The sequence below is a fragment of the Pristiophorus japonicus genome, chromosome 7 (genome assembly GCF_044704955.1).
Source record: "Pristiophorus japonicus isolate sPriJap1 chromosome 7, sPriJap1.hap1, whole genome shotgun sequence".
Taxonomy (NCBI): Eukaryota; Metazoa; Chordata; class Chondrichthyes; family Pristiophoridae; genus Pristiophorus; species Pristiophorus japonicus.
The window spans coordinates 62,049,978-62,068,949 of record NC_091983.1 but is presented as its reverse complement, the minus strand read 5'-3'; the positions used below and the strand labels follow the sequence as shown (position 1 = coordinate 62,068,949).

Here is an 18,972-nt window from a genome sequence, read left to right as displayed (position 1 = left end):
TTTTGCATGGCACTTCTGAACCAGCCACTAGGAAGTACGCAAGGAACATTCTCATCTGCTTTTGGAAGAGCCTTGCTTTCCTTTTAAGTACTTTGTACACTTACTTTTGTTGGGAAGAGCAACTTGATTCTGTTTACCCTTCCTTGGAAGGTTCCTTTCATTTGCACAGCTGAAATGAGTTTGCTTTGTGAATTTTAACAGCAAATCCACATCTTTTGTGCACTGTCATGCAACTTGCTGGTTTCCTGGATATTGTGCAATCAAGTTATCTCTGACCAGACTTTATCTTTCATAGGAACAGGAATAGTTCATTCAACCCCTCAATCCTGTACCGCCATTTAATTAGACCATGACTACTGATCTGTATCTTAACTCCATTCTTGAAAGCCAGGATCTATTTTATTTTTTCTAAAATAAATACGAATGGATACATTTTTTTAAAGTCGTTTGGAAACCGATGGAAGTCTGAAGTGTAAAAGTGTCACGATCAGGATACTTACTGACTGAATAAATCAAATTCCCTTTTTATTTGATGTGATACTCTATATCCCTTAATACCCTTGGCTAACAAAAATCCAGCAATCTCAGTTTTGACATTTTCAATTGTGCGAGCCGCCACAGCTTTTTGTGGGGGAAAAGTTCTAGATATCCACTACCTTTTGCGTGAAGAAATCACTCCTGAATGGCCTAGCTCTAATTTTAAGGTTATGCCCCCTTGTTCTGGACTGTCCCACCAGAGGATAACGTTTCTCTCTATTTACCTAGAGAGGAGGAGAATGGAACTAGGGAAGGTAAACTGGGAAAAAAATTGACAGGCAAAGAGATAGAAAAGCGGGGGGGGGGGGGCAATATTTAAAACAATGATCGATAGAGTTCAGGAGAAATATATTCCTCCTTTTTAAAAAAAAAAAAGAACAAACTAGCCAATAGTGAAACACCATGGATGAATAAAGACACGAGGGTAAAATTGAAACTGAAGAAAAAGGCATTCTCAGTAGGTACATACACAATAAAGGAGAGGATAACAAAAGGGAAAATGACAAGTTTAGGAAAGAAGTTTTTTAAAAAACTAGGAAAACAGAGAGCAATTACAAAACTAAATTAGCAAGGAATATAAAAAGAAATAGTAAAGCATTCTATAGACACATAAATAACAAAAGAAAAATCAGGATAGGGATAATTTTCGCGTTAATTTATTTTGGGTGCGCGGCCTTTCCTGTTTTAAAGCCGGCGGCCGCTGAGCTTAAAGAGAACATTGGTTAGGGCCACTAAAGGATGCACAAGATAAACTCACAGATAATGTCAGTGAAATGGCAGAAATATTGAATAGTAGTATTTACCAAGGTGGGCATGACATTAGAAGATCAATTGTTATTTTAAAATCTGATATTGATGGATTTTTGTTAACCCAAGGTATTAAGGAATATGGGGCAAAGGCAGGTATATGGAGTTAGGCCATGATCAGCCATGATCTCATTGAATGGCAGAACAGGCTTGAGGGGCTAAATGGCCTCCTCCTGTTCCTTTGTTCCGAGAAAGAAAAAAAATGATATAAAGACATTTAAGATCAAATGGGTGGAGATAATTAATAAACTTATAAAACTTGAGGATAAAATCCCATGTCCAGATGGAAAAGAAGGCAGAGGCACTATTCGATATTTCTAAAAAATTCATTAGAAAAGGTAATTGTGCCGGAAAGCTAATGTGATTCCTATATTTTAAAAGTGAGATAGATCATGTCCAGGGAACTATAGACCAGTTAGCTTAACATTGGTGGTTGGAAAGATTATGGAATCTTTAGCCAAGGATATAATTGAAAAACATCTATAAACTGAAAATATAATAAAAGTAATCAACACTGTTTCCAAAAGCGAATTGGTACAATTTCAAAATTTGTGGATGACACCAAATTGGGGTTGTGGTTAACGCAAAGGGAAGAATGTGACAAAATGCAAGAAGATTTAATAAACTTACAGATTGGGTGTATAATTAGCAAATTAATTTCAATATAAATAAGTGTGAGGTGGTGCATTTTGGTAGGAAGAATAAAGAGGTCACATGCTGCTTGGATAATGAGTCTAAATTGGGTAGAGGAAAAAAAGAGATCTGGGGTGCGCATTTACAAATCACTAAATAGCGACACAAGTTAATAAGATCCTTTTTTTTAAAAAAAGCATTGGAGTTCATTTCTAGAGGGATAGAAAGGAAAGCAGAGAAGTTATATTAAATTTGTATAGAACCTTAGTTAGACCACACGATTACTATCCACAGTTCTAGTCTGCATATTGAAAAAAGTATATCGAGGCACTGGAAAAGGTGCAAAAAGATTCAAAGGTGATCCCAGAACTGAGAGGATATACTTATTAATAAAGGCTGACCAAACTGGGGTTTATTTCTCTGGAAAAGAGAAGGCTGAGGGGTGACCTGATAGAGGTCTTTAAGGTAATGGAAGGGTTTGATAGGATAATTGTAGAGTAAATGTTTCTACTTGTTGGGGAGTCCAAAACTAGAGGTCATAAATATAAGATGGTCATTAATAAATGCAATAGGGAATTCAGGAGAAACATCTTTACGCAAAGAGTAGTAAGAATGTGGAACTTGCTACCACAAGGAGTAGTTAAGGCAAATAGCATAGAAGCTAGATAAGCATATGAGAGAGAAAGGAATAGGAGGATATGCTAATAAGGTTAGATGGGAGGAGGCATAAACACCGGCATAGACCAGTCAGGCTGAAGGTTGTGTTTCTGTGCTGTAGAGTCAATGTACCCCATCAAATCCTTTTAATAATCTTAAAACACCTCAATTATAATTTCCTTTTTTTTCTCTCCTACTCTTAAATAATGAAGTGACATTGGCAATTTTCCAATCTAAGGGGACAATTCCTGAATCAAGAGAATCAAGAAGATAATAACAAAAGCATCTACTTCACCTCTCCTCACCTATTTATTTTAATTCCCTGGGGTGGAAATCATCAGATCCTGGAGATTTGTCTATCTTTAGTCTCATTTTCTCCATTACTAGGGAGAGAGAATGAGCAAATACAAATGAGCACAGTGTTTGGAAGGTGATTTTTTCCAAATTATTTGGGGCTGTCTTTTCACTTGTTAGCAACAGAATTTAAAATCGCGTTACAACGGTTTTCCGTTGGATCCGTGTATGGCTAATCGAGAGTTGCCTGTAAATAAATATCTGATTTGGATCGGGATTGAAGATTCATCATCATCATAGGCAGTCCCTCGAAATGAGGATGACTTGCTTCCACGCCAAAATAGGATGAGTTCACAGATATTTCGAATGAAGAACCCGAACTACATCCTCAAGGGTGGAAGATGCCTGTGCATGGATTTGTTTAACGTGTGGTGGCCGTTGCACACCAGCCACCACACAGGTTTGACAAAGCTAGTTCTTGGTCCAGTGGCAAGGGTTACCCAAGACAACTGGAGACCTGCTCTGCTGCACGGACCTAGTGCGCACATGTATCGCAGTGTGGGCTGGCCTGTGCTGCCCAGGCCCCAAACTCACGCCTCCCCATTTCACATTTTCCTCACGACACTCCACATTTTCTTGAAGATTATAAAGATAAGTATAGACCTAGTCAATCATAAAAAGTGTAGAATACTGTGGTTCCTTCTTGGATCATGTACATGTCCTGCTAAGCAATGCAATGAGATAAAGTTGAATACTGTAGGTTATGACATTGGTTAAATATTTAGTAATTTTATTCAATAACTGCGCCACGGGGAGAAATTCTTCCAGAATCTTCTGAAAGCTGTACACTGGGTGGAGTCCACAGTGGGGCAAATTGTTCATTGTTGAAGAATGGAAAGTCACATCAAAATTATCATGTTTTATCATTTAGGCAGTCAATAAACTAGCTGAGATTATGAATCGTAAGGACATGAAGAGGGACCATGGCAGACGTGGAACTGACACTGACGTTCGTAAAAAAGAAAAAGAAAATCGAAAACTGCAATTGGAGCTAAGGTCAGAGCGGGAAAAGTTAACACAAATGATGATCAAATACCAGAGAGAGCTCAATGAAATGCAAGCGGTAAGATGATGCATGAAGTTTGCCATACAGGCAAAGATAGAATTTTTTGCTGCTCGAACTCAGTTGTTCAAAATGTTTGTCTTGAGATGAAATGTCGAGGTTTGTCCATATTGTTCTGCAGCAGTACTTGGTTTTCTGATGCTGTTGATTTAGACATAATGACCTTCAATAATAAGTTAGTGCAAGTTTCCACTCATTCGTTGGACTTAATTCTACAGTTACAGTCCAAAATATAGAAAATGGATTAGGCCAGGCTAGTAGGAACTTTAAACCCTTAAATGTGGACAGTTTGCTCTCTAGTTGCAAGCTGTCCTGATGTGTTATTTTCTTGTTTAACGGATTTGAAGATTTTTTAAAAAACTAACAAAGAGCTAACTTTCCCAATGTACTCTTGTAGCTTTCATCAACTTGTAATTTTCAAATCCCTGAAGCAGTTTTGGAATTGATGTGTGCTTTAAAAAAATAATTCACTAATTTAATTGGTAAAATGTGGCATCTTTGTGTGTGTTTAATGTTCTTTCAATATAGCAGTGTTCGCTGTCACTACTTTTAGGATTGACGATTATAAAATCGAAGAACAATTTGTATACTGAGTTAAAACAGTACTTGCATAACCGGAATTTAGTTGGAGTAGGACTGAGGGGGAAGGAGGAGTACAGTGGTTTCATTGAAATTTAAGTCGCTAAGAATATAAACTTAAATGTAAATTAACTAACATTTATAGTGAGAATGGCAGCTCAGGAACGAACAGTGAAACACAGTTCCTGCAGGATATGGAAGATTTGAGTAGCAGATTTTAACTCGAGCAAATACATGTGTGGGAAGCGAGATTACGTGAAGTCAGGATCTCTGAACGTGAGCTGGAGTCGGAGACAATCCGACATATCTGGGGGAGGGAAGAGAGGTTTCTGGAGGAAGAGCTTGAGGGTAATCAACCTGTTGAAAGATGGGGATCTGGCAGTGGTAGAGGAAGGACTGGTGACTATCCACAGGTCAGGGAAAGCAAGGAGTAACCGGTGTCGAGAATTAACGATTCAGTTATGAATGCAGTAATAATAGACTCTAGTTAGATGGGTGGACACTTATCTTTTGCAATCCAGATAGAGAGTCACAGATACTTTACTGCCTCCAATGCAGTAGGGTATGGGACATTTCGGAAAGATTAGAAAAGATTATGTAAGGGGAGGGAGAATAGCCAATCCTTGTGCTTCACGTGGGAGGCAATGATATAGTTAAGGAACAGACCGAAGAAAGCAGGTTTGGGGCGCGGGACTTTGAGAATGGTCTTCGAGTTAGTCCTCCAGCAATGCACTAGAATTTAGAAAAGGTCTAGCACACAGAAGAAATAAAAGTAAAATCAAATCGACCTGTTCGAAGCAAGATAAAAACCGAGATAAAGGAATGAGCTGCTATAATAATATTTTTAGGAGGGACAGAATAGGTAAAGGAGGAGGAGTGACAATGTTGCTGAAGGAGGGAAATACACTGTAGAGAGGATTGATGTATACACAGACTTTCAGACCGAGTCATTATAGTTACAGATCAAAGATAAGAAAATGGATAGTTACGTTTGTGGGGTTGTACTATTAACCCTTAATTCTGGAAGCAAAGTGGAAGAAGAGATCTGTAGACAGATCAGGGAGATGAGTAGGAATAATAAAATTATTGTTCTAGGAGATTTTAATTACTCACATATTTGGACAGAGAGGGAATAAATGGAGAAATGGGAATATGTGCAGGAAATCTCCCTCTAGCAATATGTTCATATGCCTTCATTTAGGCATTACTGGATTTAGTTATGAGTAACTGTTGACTGTGAGGTGGAGCATGGCAGCGAGGAAGATTGATAAGAGGGTTGGGGCGATGACACAGCCCGGTTTGACTCCGGTCCGGACGTGGATTGGGTCTGTAATGGATCCATTGGTAAGGATCACGGCCTGCATGTCGTCGTGGAGCAGGCAGAGGATGACCACACTTGATTAGCTCCGCTGGGCAGGCCACATTGTCCACATGCCAGACACGAGACTCCCAAAGCAAGCGCTCTACTCGGAACTCCTTCATGGCAAATGAGCCAAAGGTGGGCAGAGGAAACGTTACAAGGACACCCTCAAAGTCTCCCTGATTAAGTGCAACATCACCACCGACACCTGGGAGTCACTGGCCAAAGACTGCCCTAAGTGGAGGAAGTGCATCTGGGAGGGTGCTGAGCACCTCGAGTCTCATCGTCGAGAAAATCGAGCGCAGGCAGCGGAAAGAGCATGTGGCGAATCTGTCTCACCCTCCCTTACCCTCAACGACTATCTGACCCACCTGTGGCGGGAACTGTGGCTCTCGTATTGGACTGTTCATCCACCTAAGGACTCATTTTAAGAGTGGAAGCAAGTCTTCCTCGATTCCGAGGGACTGCCTATGATGATGATGATATGAGTAACTAAGTAGATGAATTAAATGTGGATGACCACCGTGAGAGTATTTGCCATAACATAAGATTTAAGCTCCAAATGGAAACTGAAATCAATAGTACAAAAACAAAGGCACCAGATTGGAATAGGGCAGATTTTAGAAAACTGAGTGATTGAGGTGAGGTGGAAAGAGAAATTGGCACACAGGACTGAAGATTAACAATTGTTTACTTTTTAAAAGGCGATTTCAAAATCGCAGATTAAATATATACTACATTTTTTTAAAGTTTCAGAATTGTGTAGATAAATAGAGATTAGAAATGAATTAAAATTGAATAAAAGGGCATATGCAGCCTATAGTACAATTTTTTTAAAGAAGAGAGAATATGAAAAAATAACAAAAGAATTTAAGGAAAACAAAGGAGAATGAGGAATAAATCTCAAATATTAAGAATAGTAAAGTATTCTATAAATATATTGGTGAAAAGAAAATTGTTAAATATGAGGTGGTTAGTAGAGGATCAGTGGAAATTTGCAGGGTACTTAACAAGTACTTTGCTTGCGTGCTTACAAAAAATGTGGCTACTGGGGAGCTTGGTTCCCATATTTTTCTTTAGCCTCTGAAACGTCTTAGGACATTTGTTCTGCATTAAAGGTGCTATATAAATGCAAGTTAGTTGTAGAATGAAGGAATCCGAGTAGGAGCCTGCTCAGCTTGGGTTCTGCCAGGACCATCTGGCTTCAGACTGCATTACAGCCTTGGTCCAAACATGGACAAAAGAGTTGAATTCCAGAGGTGAGGTGAGAGTCACTGCCCTTGTCATCAAGGCAACATTTAACCGAGTGTGGCATCAAGGAGCCCTACTAAAACTGAAGTCAATGGGTATCGGGTAAACACTCCACTGGCTGGAGTTATACCTAGCACAAAGGAAGATGATTATAATTGTTGGACGTCAATCATCTCAGACCCAGGACATCGCTGCAGGAGTTCCTTAGGACAGTGTCCTAGACCCAACCATCTTCAGCTGCTTCATCAATGACCTTCCCTCCAACATAAGGTCAGAAGTGGGGATATTTGCTCATGTTTGCAGTGTTCAGTTCCATGCGCAACTCCTCAGATAATGAAGCAGTCCATGCCCGAATGCAGCAAGATCTGGATGACATTCAGGCTTGGGTTGACAAGTGGCAAGTAACATGTGCGCCACACTAGTGCCAGGCAATGACTATGTCCAAAACGTGAGCGTCTAACCACTGCCCCTTGACATTCAACGGCATTACTATCGCCGAATTCCCCCACCATCAACATCCTGGGAGTCACCATTGACCAGAAACTTAACTGGACCAGTCACACAAATACTGTGGCTACAAGAGCAGGTCAGAGGCTGAGTATTCTGCAGTGAGTGTCTCACCACCTGACTCCTCAAAACCTTTCCACCAGCTACAAGGCGCAAGTCACGAGTGTGATGGAATATTCTCCACTTGCCTGGATGAGTGCAGCTCCAACAACATTAAAGATACTTGACACCTTCTAGGACAAAGCAGCCTGCTAGATTGGCACCCCATCCATCACCTTAAACATTTACTCCCTGCACCACCGGCGCACCGTGGCTGCAGTGTGTACCATCTACAAGATGCACTGCAGCAACTCGCCAAGGCTTCTTCGGCAGTACCTCCCAAACCCACGTCCTCTACCATCTAGAAGGACAAGGGCAGCAGGCACATGGGAACACCATCACCTGCAAGTTCCCCTCCAAGTTACACACCATCCTGACTTGGAAATATATCGCCGTTCCTTCATCATCACTGGGTCAAAATCCTGGAACTCATTCCCTAACAGCACTGTGGGAGTACCTTCACCACAAGGCCTGCAGCGGTTCAAGAACGCGGCTCACCATCACCTTCTCAAAGGCAGTTAGGAATGGGTAATAAATGCTGGCCTTGCCAGCAACGTCCACATCCCAGGAGCTAATAATAAAAAAAAGATGAGGGCAGTTTCTCACAGTGGCTGGAAGTAGGTAAGAATGTCCCACAGAGTTCCATTTTGGAACCGTTTCTGTGTACATCAATGATCGGGATATAGAGCTGGAGGGCATGGTTTCCAAATTTGTAAACTGTACTAAAATAGGAAGAATAGTAAATCAATCTGACGACCAAATGAAGCTGCAGGGGGATATTAATAAGATGATGAAATGGGCATTAAAGAGGCAGATGGAATTCAACGTGAGATTGTACTTTTTAAAGTCATATTTATGGGGGGGGGGGGGGCAGATGCACACTGTGGAAGAGCAGAGGGATTTGTGGGTGCAGATTCTCCACTTAAAAGCAACACCTCAGTGGATAAGGATAAGTGGACTTTAGTGATTGAAGCAATGACCATATCAACTTTTAAGAGTAGGTGTTGAAGAGGATAGAATAAAGGCATGTGGCTCACTGGATTAGGACTACTTTTCATGTGAAGGATTAACACTAATGTGAACCTGTTGGGTTGAATGGCCTTTTTCCATGTCGTAATTCTATGTATACTGGATAAATATTTGAAGCAGAGGTACATACAGGGTCCTGGGGAGAGAGCAGGACATTGGGGATTAGATTTGGATTGCTCCAGCTAAGATCCAGCACACACACACTGGGCCGAATGGTGACTTCCTATGCTGAACAATTCTGTGGTTCCGTGCCCATTTTACTGCCAAATATATAAATCAATACTACCATACAAGGCCAAAATTTCATTAGTGTGAAAGCTATTTCTTTGGCAGTTTATGGTATGAGATGAGAGTTTCAACAACAACAACTTCTTTTTATATAGTGCCTTTAATGTAGTAAAACGTCTCAAGGTGCTTTACAGAGTATTATAAGACAAAAAATTTGACTGTGCCACATAACGAGAAATTAGAGGTAGGTTTTAAGTGGCTTCTTTAAAGGAGGAATGAGAGGCAGAGAGGTTTAGGGAAGGAATTCCAGAGCTTAGGGCCTAGGCAACCGAAGGTACGGCTAGCAATGGTTGAGCAATTATAATCAGGGATGCTCAAGAGGACAGAATTAGAGGAGTGCAGATATCTCGTGGGGGGGAGGGGGGGAGGGCAGATGGGTGGTGGTTGTGGGGCTGGAGGAGGTTATAGAAATAGGGAGGGGCCATGCCATGGAGGGATTTGAAAACAAGGATGAGAATTTTGAAATGTTAGGGAGAGGGATAGAGTCAGTGGCTATGGAATGGAATTTGAAGCATGTAACTCTCATTTTCTTTCCATGAAAATGGTAGGACCTGCAAAAAATGAGGGCTGTAGGCATTCTTGGAAATTAAAAAGTAAATAAAAATGATCTAAAAAAAATGATGGGAAATTGAAAGTTTCATTAATGTTGAAATGGATAGTTGGATATTTTAATAACTACAGTTGTACTTGAGTTTTTTTTAAAGGATTAGTTGGTATAGCATCGTAGAATCATAGAAATTTATGGCACAAAAGGAGGCCATTTGGTCTATTATGTCTGCCGGCCGCAAAAGAGCTATCCAGCCGAATCCCACTTTCCAGTTCTTGGTCCATAGTCTTGTAGGTTACAGTACTTCAAGTGCATATCCAAGTACTTTTTAAATGTGTTGAGGGTTTCTACCTCTACCACCCATTCAGGCAGTGTGTTCCAGATCCCATCACCCTCAATGTATCATAGAATAGAATCATAGAACTTTACAGTACGGAAGGAGGCCATTTTGGCCCACTGTGTTTGGTCCAGCCGACAAAGAGCTATCCAGCCTAATCTTACTTTCCAGCTCTAGGTCCGTAGCCTTGTAGTGCACAACCAAGTACTTTTTAAATGCGGTAAGGGTTTCTGCCTCTATCACCTTTTCAGGCAGTGACCCCCACCACCCTCTGGGTGAAAACATTTCCCCTCAAATCCCCTCTAAACCTCCCACCAATTACTTTAAATCTATGCCTCTGGTTGTTGACCCCTCTGCTAATGGAAATAGGTGCTTCCTATCCATTCTACCTAGGCACCTCATAATTTTATACAGCTCAATAAGGTATTCCCTCAGCCTCCTCTCTCCCAAAGAAAACAAACTCAGCCTATCCATTCTTTCCTCATAGCTAAAATTCTATTGCTGTATCAATGGGTATAATTCACCTATGCAACATTAATTTTCCAACAGCAAATTGCAGATGAAAGCCAGGTGCGAATTGAGCTGCAGATGGCACTAGACAGCAAAGACAGTGATATTGAACAACTTCGTTCTCAGCTGCAATTAATACACGTGGGACTAGACACTACTAGTATTGGCAGTGGGCCTGGCGATGCAGAAGCAGATGATGGATTTCCTGGTATGTATGTGTTTTTCTCCAAAAGTAAAAAGACTTACTGTTTTTAGGTACTTAAAATAATTGCTATTCATAGTTTAAATAATTGTTCCAGTAAAATATGACCAATATCTTGGTGAGTGGGGCCTCAACTATTTACAATCTATATTAATAACTTGGATGAAGGGACCGAATGTAATGTAACCAAGTTTGCTGATACAAAGATGGGTGAGAAAGGAAGTTGTGAGGAGGACACAAATAATCGGCAAAGGGATATAGACAGGCTCAGTGAGTGGGCAAACATTTGGCAGATGGAGTATAATGTGGGAAAGTGTGAGGTTATCCACTTTGTCAGGAAAAATGAAAAAGCAAATTATTATTTAAATTGAGAGAGATTACAAAATGCTGCAGTACAGAGGGACCTGGGGGTCCTTGTGCATGAAACACAAAAAGGTACAGCAAGTAATCAGGAAGGCAAATGGAATGTTAGCCTTTATTGCAAGAGGGATGGAGTATAAAAGCAGAGAAGTCCTGCTATAGCTACTGGGTATTGGTGAGGCCACACCTGGAATACTGCGTACAATTTTGGTCTCCTTATTTAAGGAGGGATATTACTTGCATTGGAGGCAGTTCAGAAAAGGTTTACTAGGTTGATTCCTGAAATGAAGAGGTTGACTTAAGAAGAAAGATTGAGCAGGTTGGGTCTATACTCATTGGAGTTTAGACGAATAAGAGATGATCTTATTGAAACATATAAGATACTGAGGGGGTTCGACAAGGTGGATGCAGAGAGGATGTTTCCACTCGTGGGGGAATTTAGAACTAGGGGGCACAGTTTAAGAATAAAGGGTCACCCATTTAGAACTGAGATGAGGAGAAATTTGAAATTTCTTCTCTCAAAGTGCTGTAAATCTGTGAAATTTTCTGCCCCAGCGTGCTAGGGAGGCTGTGCCATTAAATATTTAAGGTGGCGATAGACAGATTTTTGAACGATAAGGGAGTGAAGGGTTATGGGGAGTGGGCAGGGAAGTGGAGCTGAGCCCTAGATCAGATCAGCCATGATCTTATTAAATGGCGGAGCACGCTCGAGGGGACAATGGCCTACTCCTGCTCCTATTTCTTATGTTCTTATGAGTGTTAGCCTAATAATGGGAATTATGCTAATCTATGTATATAAAGTATGTAGCCTTTGGGAAGAAAATTATAGTCAAGAAAGATCTACACATGTTTAATGTATTTTGGATATTTTACACTTTTCTAATCCGTTTTGGTTACTTTTCTAACGAGATCAATGGTATTTTTAAGTTCATTTTTATATCCTATAATGTTTGATTAAACATTGCTTGAATCCTGACTTGCTAATACCTGTAGTGTCGAAGTCAGGACATTGATGCACTGTGGAGGATTCAAAGAAGAGCAATAAGAATGATATTAGGAGTTGGGGCTCTAAGTTATGCAGAGCGGCTTATGGAGCTGAACACTTTTCACTGGAGAAAAATAGGTTCAGGTGATGCGGAAGACACAAAATTGTGAGGGGTATAGATAATGTTGATGTGCTCAGGCTAATTTGTCTTTGAGTGAGTGCAAAACTAGAGGGCATAGATTCAAAGTCAGTGAGATTGAAGAGATTTGAAGGCATTTTTCTTTGCTATAAAATAGTGGATATGCAGAACAGACGCATGGAAAAGACATTTGATGTGCCAATTAATTGTCTTCCAAAGGTAAAGCATAAATATCTGGTTGGATATAGGATGAGTCTTTATGGGGATGGGTGAAAGGCCATTTCAGAGCATGGTAATTACTATGGCAGGAGAAAACCTTTGATCCAATTAGCCTGTCCATTAATCCCTTCCTTGTTTTAACTGCCAAGGTAGTATTAATCTTTCCATAAGTTATCAATGGTACTAATGTGTTAATACTATTAGAAAAAAAAAACAATTTAGAATAAAAATCCATAAGCACAGTATTTTGGAGGAAAAAAAATAGCTGTTGGTGTATTTTATTTCCAAGTGTGGTTAGATTGGTATAGATTGGGCCACAATATTTCCTGTGATACTGGGTTTTAGGGATTGGATGTGTTCAATATTCAAAGCAGCGGGCCAGGATTAAATAGTCTAAGTGTGGGAATGGGTGAATTATTCCAGAGTTTTGCATTATCTTTTGAGGATCAGACATTTTTTGGAACCTTACCTCGGGAGATTAAATGAGTGTGGTAGAGTTTCTAATAAGATCGGTGGTACATACTTTGTAGAAGAAGTAGGCTAGGTGGCATTTCCTTGTTTATTTCTTTTTCTTTTTAAAAAAAAAACTGCAGTTACTGAAGCAGGAGATGAAATGGCCTAATATGTCTTACAACCACAGAAATCTCCTATAGATTATGAACAGGCATTGAAAGTATTGGGGCAACCTGATCTGGATAGACAGCACCTTTTTAATGTTGCTCAAATTAGAAGTAATTGTAAGATTGGGACTAAATATATAAAATATGCAACAGTTCAAGTTTGGTAGAACCAAGTAAACTTGTTGAGTAATGCTGAAAGAGTCCAGGCAAAATGTGTTTTGACATCTTCGACTCCGTTCCCGTTGGGCATGAGTGTACAGCACTAATTGGCGTCTCACATGAGAGGCCACATTGGGTAGCAAAATGAAATGTATTCCACTCTTATGTCAACGAATATGAAAGTACTTTCAAAACAAAGTTAATTTTGTGCAGAAAGTCTTTGTTTAATTCCGAATACCATTTTTGTTTAGTTTCACAAATACTTCTCTTATTGCTCCCCACTCCAGAAAGCAACAGCTTTCAGAAAACATTAGTGGGAGTAGTTTGTAGGCCCCCTAACAGTAGTTGTAGTGTTGAGCTCAGTATAAATAAGGAAATTCGATTTGCATGTACAATGGGTAATATAGTAATCATGGGGGACTTTAATTTTCATATAGACTGGGCAAACCAAATTTGCAGTAATAGTGCAAAGAACGAGTTCATGGAATGTATACAAGATAGTTTTCTAGATCAGTTTGTCGAGGAACCAACAGGGGAACCAGCTATTTTAGATCTAGTATTGTGCAATGAGGCAGAGTTAATTAATAACCTTGTAGTAAAGGAACCTCTGAGGAGCAGTGATTATAATATGATTGAATTTTATATTGAGTTTGAGAATGATTTTGTTAAATCTGAAACTAGGGTCTTCAATCTGAACAAAGCCAACTACATAGATATGAGGTGAATTGGATATGGTAGGTTGGGAAACTAGATTAAAAGGTATCATGCTAGATAAACAATGGCAAATATTTAAATAAATAATTTACAACGAATATACATTCCCTTAAGAAATAAAAACTGCAGGAGAAATATGTTCCAAACATGGCTAACAAGAGAAATTAGATTAAAGGAAGAGGATTATAATGTTGCTAAAACGAGTATTAAACCTGAGGATTGGGAGGATTTTGGAACTCAGCAAAGGAAAACCAAGAAATCGATAAAGAAAGGGAAAATAGAATGAGAATATATGCGTAAACTAGCAAGCGACACAAAAACAGATTATAAAAGCTTCTATAGGTATGGAAAAAGGAAGAGATTAGCAAAAGTAAACATGGGTCCCTTACAGGCAGAGACAGGAGAAATTATAATGGGGAATAAGGAAATGACAGAGACATTAAACAAATACTTTGTGTCTGTCTTCACAGAAGAAGACACAAAAAACATTCCAGATATATTGAGGAACCAAGTGAGAATGAGGAACTTTAAGAAATTGGTATTCGTAAAGAAATGGAACTAAAAACTAACACATCTCCTGGACCTGATGGCCTACATCTTAGGGTCATAAAAGAGGTGGCTACAGAGATAGTGGATGTATTGGTTTTGATCTTCTGGAATTCCCAAGATTCTAAAACTATTCAAGAAAGGAGGGAGAGAGAAAACCGGGATTTATAGACCAGTTAGCCTAGCATCAGTAGTAGGGAAAATGCTAGAATCTATTATTAGGGACGTGGTGACAGAGCACTTAAAAATCATATGATTGGGCAGAGTAAATCTAGTTTTATGAAGGGGAAATCCTGTTTAACAAATTTATTAGAGTATTTTGAGGATGTAACTAGCAGAGTAGATAAAGGAGAACCAATGGATGTGGTGTGTTTGGATTTTCAGAAAACATTCTATAAGGTGCCACAAATGAGGTTATTACACACAATTATTTCTCTTTGGGTTGGGGGCAATATATTAGCATGGATTGAGGATTAGTTAACCGACACAAAACAGAGAGTAGAAATAAACAGGTCATTTTTGGGTTGGCAGGCTGCAACTAGTGGGATATCGCAAAGATCAGTGTTTGGGCCTCAGCTATTTACAATCTACATCAATGATTTAGATGAGCGTAATGTATCCAAGTTTGCTGACGATGCAAAGTTAGGTGGTGAAGTAAGTTGTGTGGAAGATGCGAAGGGATATAGACAGGTTAAGTGAATGGGCAAGAGCATGGCAAATGGAATATAAGGTGGAGAAATGTGAAGTTATCCACTTTGGTAGGAAAAATAGAAAAGCAGAATATTTTTTAAATGGTGAGAGATTGGGAAATCTTGGTATTGAGAGGGACTTGGGTGTCGTCGTACATGAATCACTGAAAGTTAATATGTAGAATCAGCACGCATTTAGGAAATCAAATGGTGTGTTAGCCCTTATTACAAAAAGGATTGAAGTATAAGGGTAAAGAAGTCTTGCTACAATTATATAGGGCCTTAGTGAGACTACACCTGGAGTACTTGCCTTAGAGCAAGTATAACAAAGGCTAACCAGACTGATTTCCTGGAATGGGGGGAATTGAGGAGATTGAGGAGGCTGGCCAAATTTCCTAGAATTTAGTAGAATGAGATGTGATCTCATTGAAACATAACATCCATACAGGGCTTGACAGGGTCGATGCAGGGAGGATGTTTCTCCTGGCCGAGGAGTCCAGAACGAGAGGTCACAGTCTTGGAATAAGGGGTTGGCCACTTAGGACTGAAATGAGGAGAAATTTCTTGACTCAGAGTTGTGAACCTTTGGAATTCTCTACCAGAGGGCTGTGGATGTTTAGTCATTGACTATATTCAAGACAGAGATTGATAGATTTTTGGATACTAAGGGAACCAAGGCATATGGGAATATTGTGGGAGGGTGCAGTTGAGGTCGAAGATTAGCCATGGTCTTATTGAATGGCGGAGCAGGCTTGAAGGACCGTATGGCTTTGTCCTGCTCCTATTTCTTATGTTCTTGTGTGTTGCAGTTTGAAATATAGTTGTGTTTCATCCAGCTACAAAAACACTTTCTACAAACTTTAAAAAAAATTGTGGACAGTTAACTTTGTTTTGCTCTTTTACCTGATTATTTCTGTTTTAGTTTTTCATTTTCTATTCCTTTTCTACACTAACTTAAGCTGTGAAAAATAAACATCTTTACTTTTCTACTTCTCTGTTGCCTTGGTTTTCCCAGTTCGTATCACTCAGTCCCACACTACGGAGTCCATGTCTTTTAGCTACAAGCGCTCTTCCACTTCTGTTACCATTGCCACTAAGCCCTCTTATTCTCACCTCCGTGATTCTGATTCTGAGTCTGACTTAGATGAAGACACAGAGTCCTTTGTACGCACACAGTCTGACCCTGACTCTGAGCCTGAGCCTGAACCTGAACCTGAACTTGAACCTGATTCTGCAGGTGACGTACTGCATGCGACTGAGTACCATTTGCTTTTTTAAAACTCGGTTATTAGAGTTTGCCTAACCGCCTTGATAAGCACAAAGATTGAGATGCAAAAATGCTGTTTGAAGAAGAGTATAACCGCATGCAGGAGGATACAGAAGCAAAGAACAAAGAAAATGGCATTTTTTAAAAAATGTTGCAAAAGCTCCATTTATAAAAAGCTATCTTAACCTTTTTTAATGGCATTGACCTACTTATAGGAACTTAATTTTAATCAATACATTCATCCAAAAGAGTCAGTGAAAGTGCTCAAGTGTAATCTTCTTAACTTTTAATTCAATTCTCGGCAAGGCTGATCACCCTAACCTCTTGAGTGTTGATTATGTGGCTTTTGTTCTGGCTTATAATGCAAATTCTAGGTTCAAGCTTGTTTTATCTTGTTTAGACTAATTAATATTAAAGGAATCCAGTTATTTGGACGAGTTCCAATTTAAGAATTTTATGGACTTGTCAAATTTTAATTATTTTACCTTTAGTAAGTTTTGGGTATTTATGTGGCTGTTTCTTTGAGTCCCGTAGTAATAAATGGTGAAGGGGCTCAAGAAAAAGCTACACATTGCAGTCTATTTTAAAATGAGAATTAAAAATAAAATGGAGAGTTCTGCAGGTTTGGTTTCTAAATTTCTTCAGTTTAAGACTGACAAACAAATTGATGCTCCTCAGAAGTTTGAAGATGTGCTTCCAGTCTGGCAACAATTTTCAAGGCTGTATGGGCAGCAATAACCTGGACTACAAATTCTGATGGCTGTGAACCATAAAGTAAAAAGTTAATAATTAGCTGAGATTTTTATATTCAGAAAACTTACAAAATATGATACTGGTTGTCAAAACTATCAGAGTAAAAAGTTCAGATACTACCCAATTTGGATACAAGAATTTTTGTCAACTGTCATTGTGTTTTTTTTTTAATTGCATTTCCATTTTTTAGAATCCAGATTGGAAGGTTGGCTTTCCTTGCCAATGAGGAACAACACAAAGAAATTCCTATGGCGAAAACAGGTATGTTTATTCCTTCAAAAGAAATTCCCTATCAATGATTATCTGGATTAGCAGTCATCAGCAAGATAAAGTATGTTGTTTGAAATTTAGCTTTGGGATATATATTGGTAGATCTCTGTGTATGTTCTGGTGATGAGTGTGCAGTGGGACAGCCAGTAATATGTCTTTTATGGCTCACAGTCAAAGGTGGTTAGCAGAGAATAATATACCTACAAATAACTTTGGATGTTTTGCTGAATGATCGCTGCTAAATTCTACTTTAAAAATTTGGCTGATTTGCAGACATCAAAAATAAAATTTCTGTATAATTACCTGTGCAGAAAAATCTTTGGATAAAGTTTTTTTTGTAAATACAGATTTTAGTCATTTTGGTTAGTAGAATTTCTGTAGCACATATTAAAGATTTAACTAGAGTTGTTACTCATCCCCATCTTTACTCCCTCAAGTTCAAGTGGCATGGACTTGAATGTATCCAGTGCACAACTGGTTTAGCCATCCATTACCAAATCTGGCTGGACCACATCAAGTGTTACCAGTCCTCTGTCTCCTCTGTCAAAACTGCTCTCTACTCCAGTATCATGCTGGAGAGCAAAGATCATCCAAAGTTTGTTTCTCCACTACCAACTATCTCCTTAAACTGCAAAGAGCTCATGGATTTCTTTGTCATTAAGATTGAGACCATCTGTTCAGCTGCCTCTGCTGCTTCTCTTCTTCACCACCTTGCCCATCGTCAAACTTCTTTCTCCTCCTCCCACCCCCCCCCCACCCTATCCTTGATCCCATGTCCTTCTCTAGTTTCTCCCCGCATACCCACTCTGAGCTCCTCTTGACTATGAAACCCACTTCTGCTTCCTTTACCTGACAATACTAAACTACTGACCACTTAGGTTCCTTTCTTAGCCCCCCATATTAGCTGACATTGTAAATGGTTACCTCTCCTTGAGTATTGACCCTGACCCTCATCATACCATCCTCAGAAAACCCACCCTAGACCCCTGTCTCTTTGCAAACTGTCATCCTATTTCCAACCTTCATTTTTCAAAGCCTCCCAAATCTGTGCCCTTCTTTACTGCACTCCGCTTTGAATCTTTCCAATCTCAGGTTTCCGCCCCACTACAGCATTATTCCAAAGTCACAAATGATAACGTCTGTGTCTGTGACTTAGTGCATTTTCCTTCCTCGTCCTCTGCTTTTTTTCAGCCTTTCACACAGTCAGCTCTTGCTTAGTTCCATTCTTACCGACCTGATCGTAGCTAAAGCATCTCCAGAAATTACCATTGCTTCTACAGTCCTCCAAGGATATAGCATTGGCACCGTTCTCTTCCTCATTTTCATGCTGCCCCTTGACAACATCATCTGAAGGCATGGTGTCAACTTCCACATGGTTGCTATCACCTTTCTCGAGTCCTCCAACTGCTTCTGTGCCATATCCAGTTTCGGATGAGCTGCAGTTTCCTCCAGTTAAATATTGGAAAGACTAAAGTTGTCATCTCCAATTCC

The 18,972-nt window shown here is 39.6% G+C and overlaps 1 protein-coding gene across 7 annotated transcripts in view; it reads left to right on the top strand.

Moving 5' to 3' along the window:
* LOC139267144 (rho-associated protein kinase 2-like) overlaps positions 1-18,972 on the top strand; it is a 289,307-nt gene that overhangs the window by 242,851 nt on the left and 27,484 nt on the right. For 6 of the 7 annotated variants that reach the window (XM_070884998.1, XM_070884995.1, XM_070884996.1 and 3 more), the window contains exons 25-28: positions 3,860-4,051; positions 10,598-10,766; positions 16,207-16,428; positions 17,402-17,472. In XM_070884998.1, the coding sequence (XP_070741099.1) occupies positions 3,860-4,051; positions 10,598-10,766; positions 16,207-16,428; positions 17,402-17,472 (654 nt within the window). The remainder of the gene's footprint in view (positions 1-3,859; positions 4,052-10,597; positions 10,767-16,206; positions 16,429-17,401; positions 17,473-18,972) is intronic. The other variant, XM_070885001.1, reaches the window with a different exon arrangement.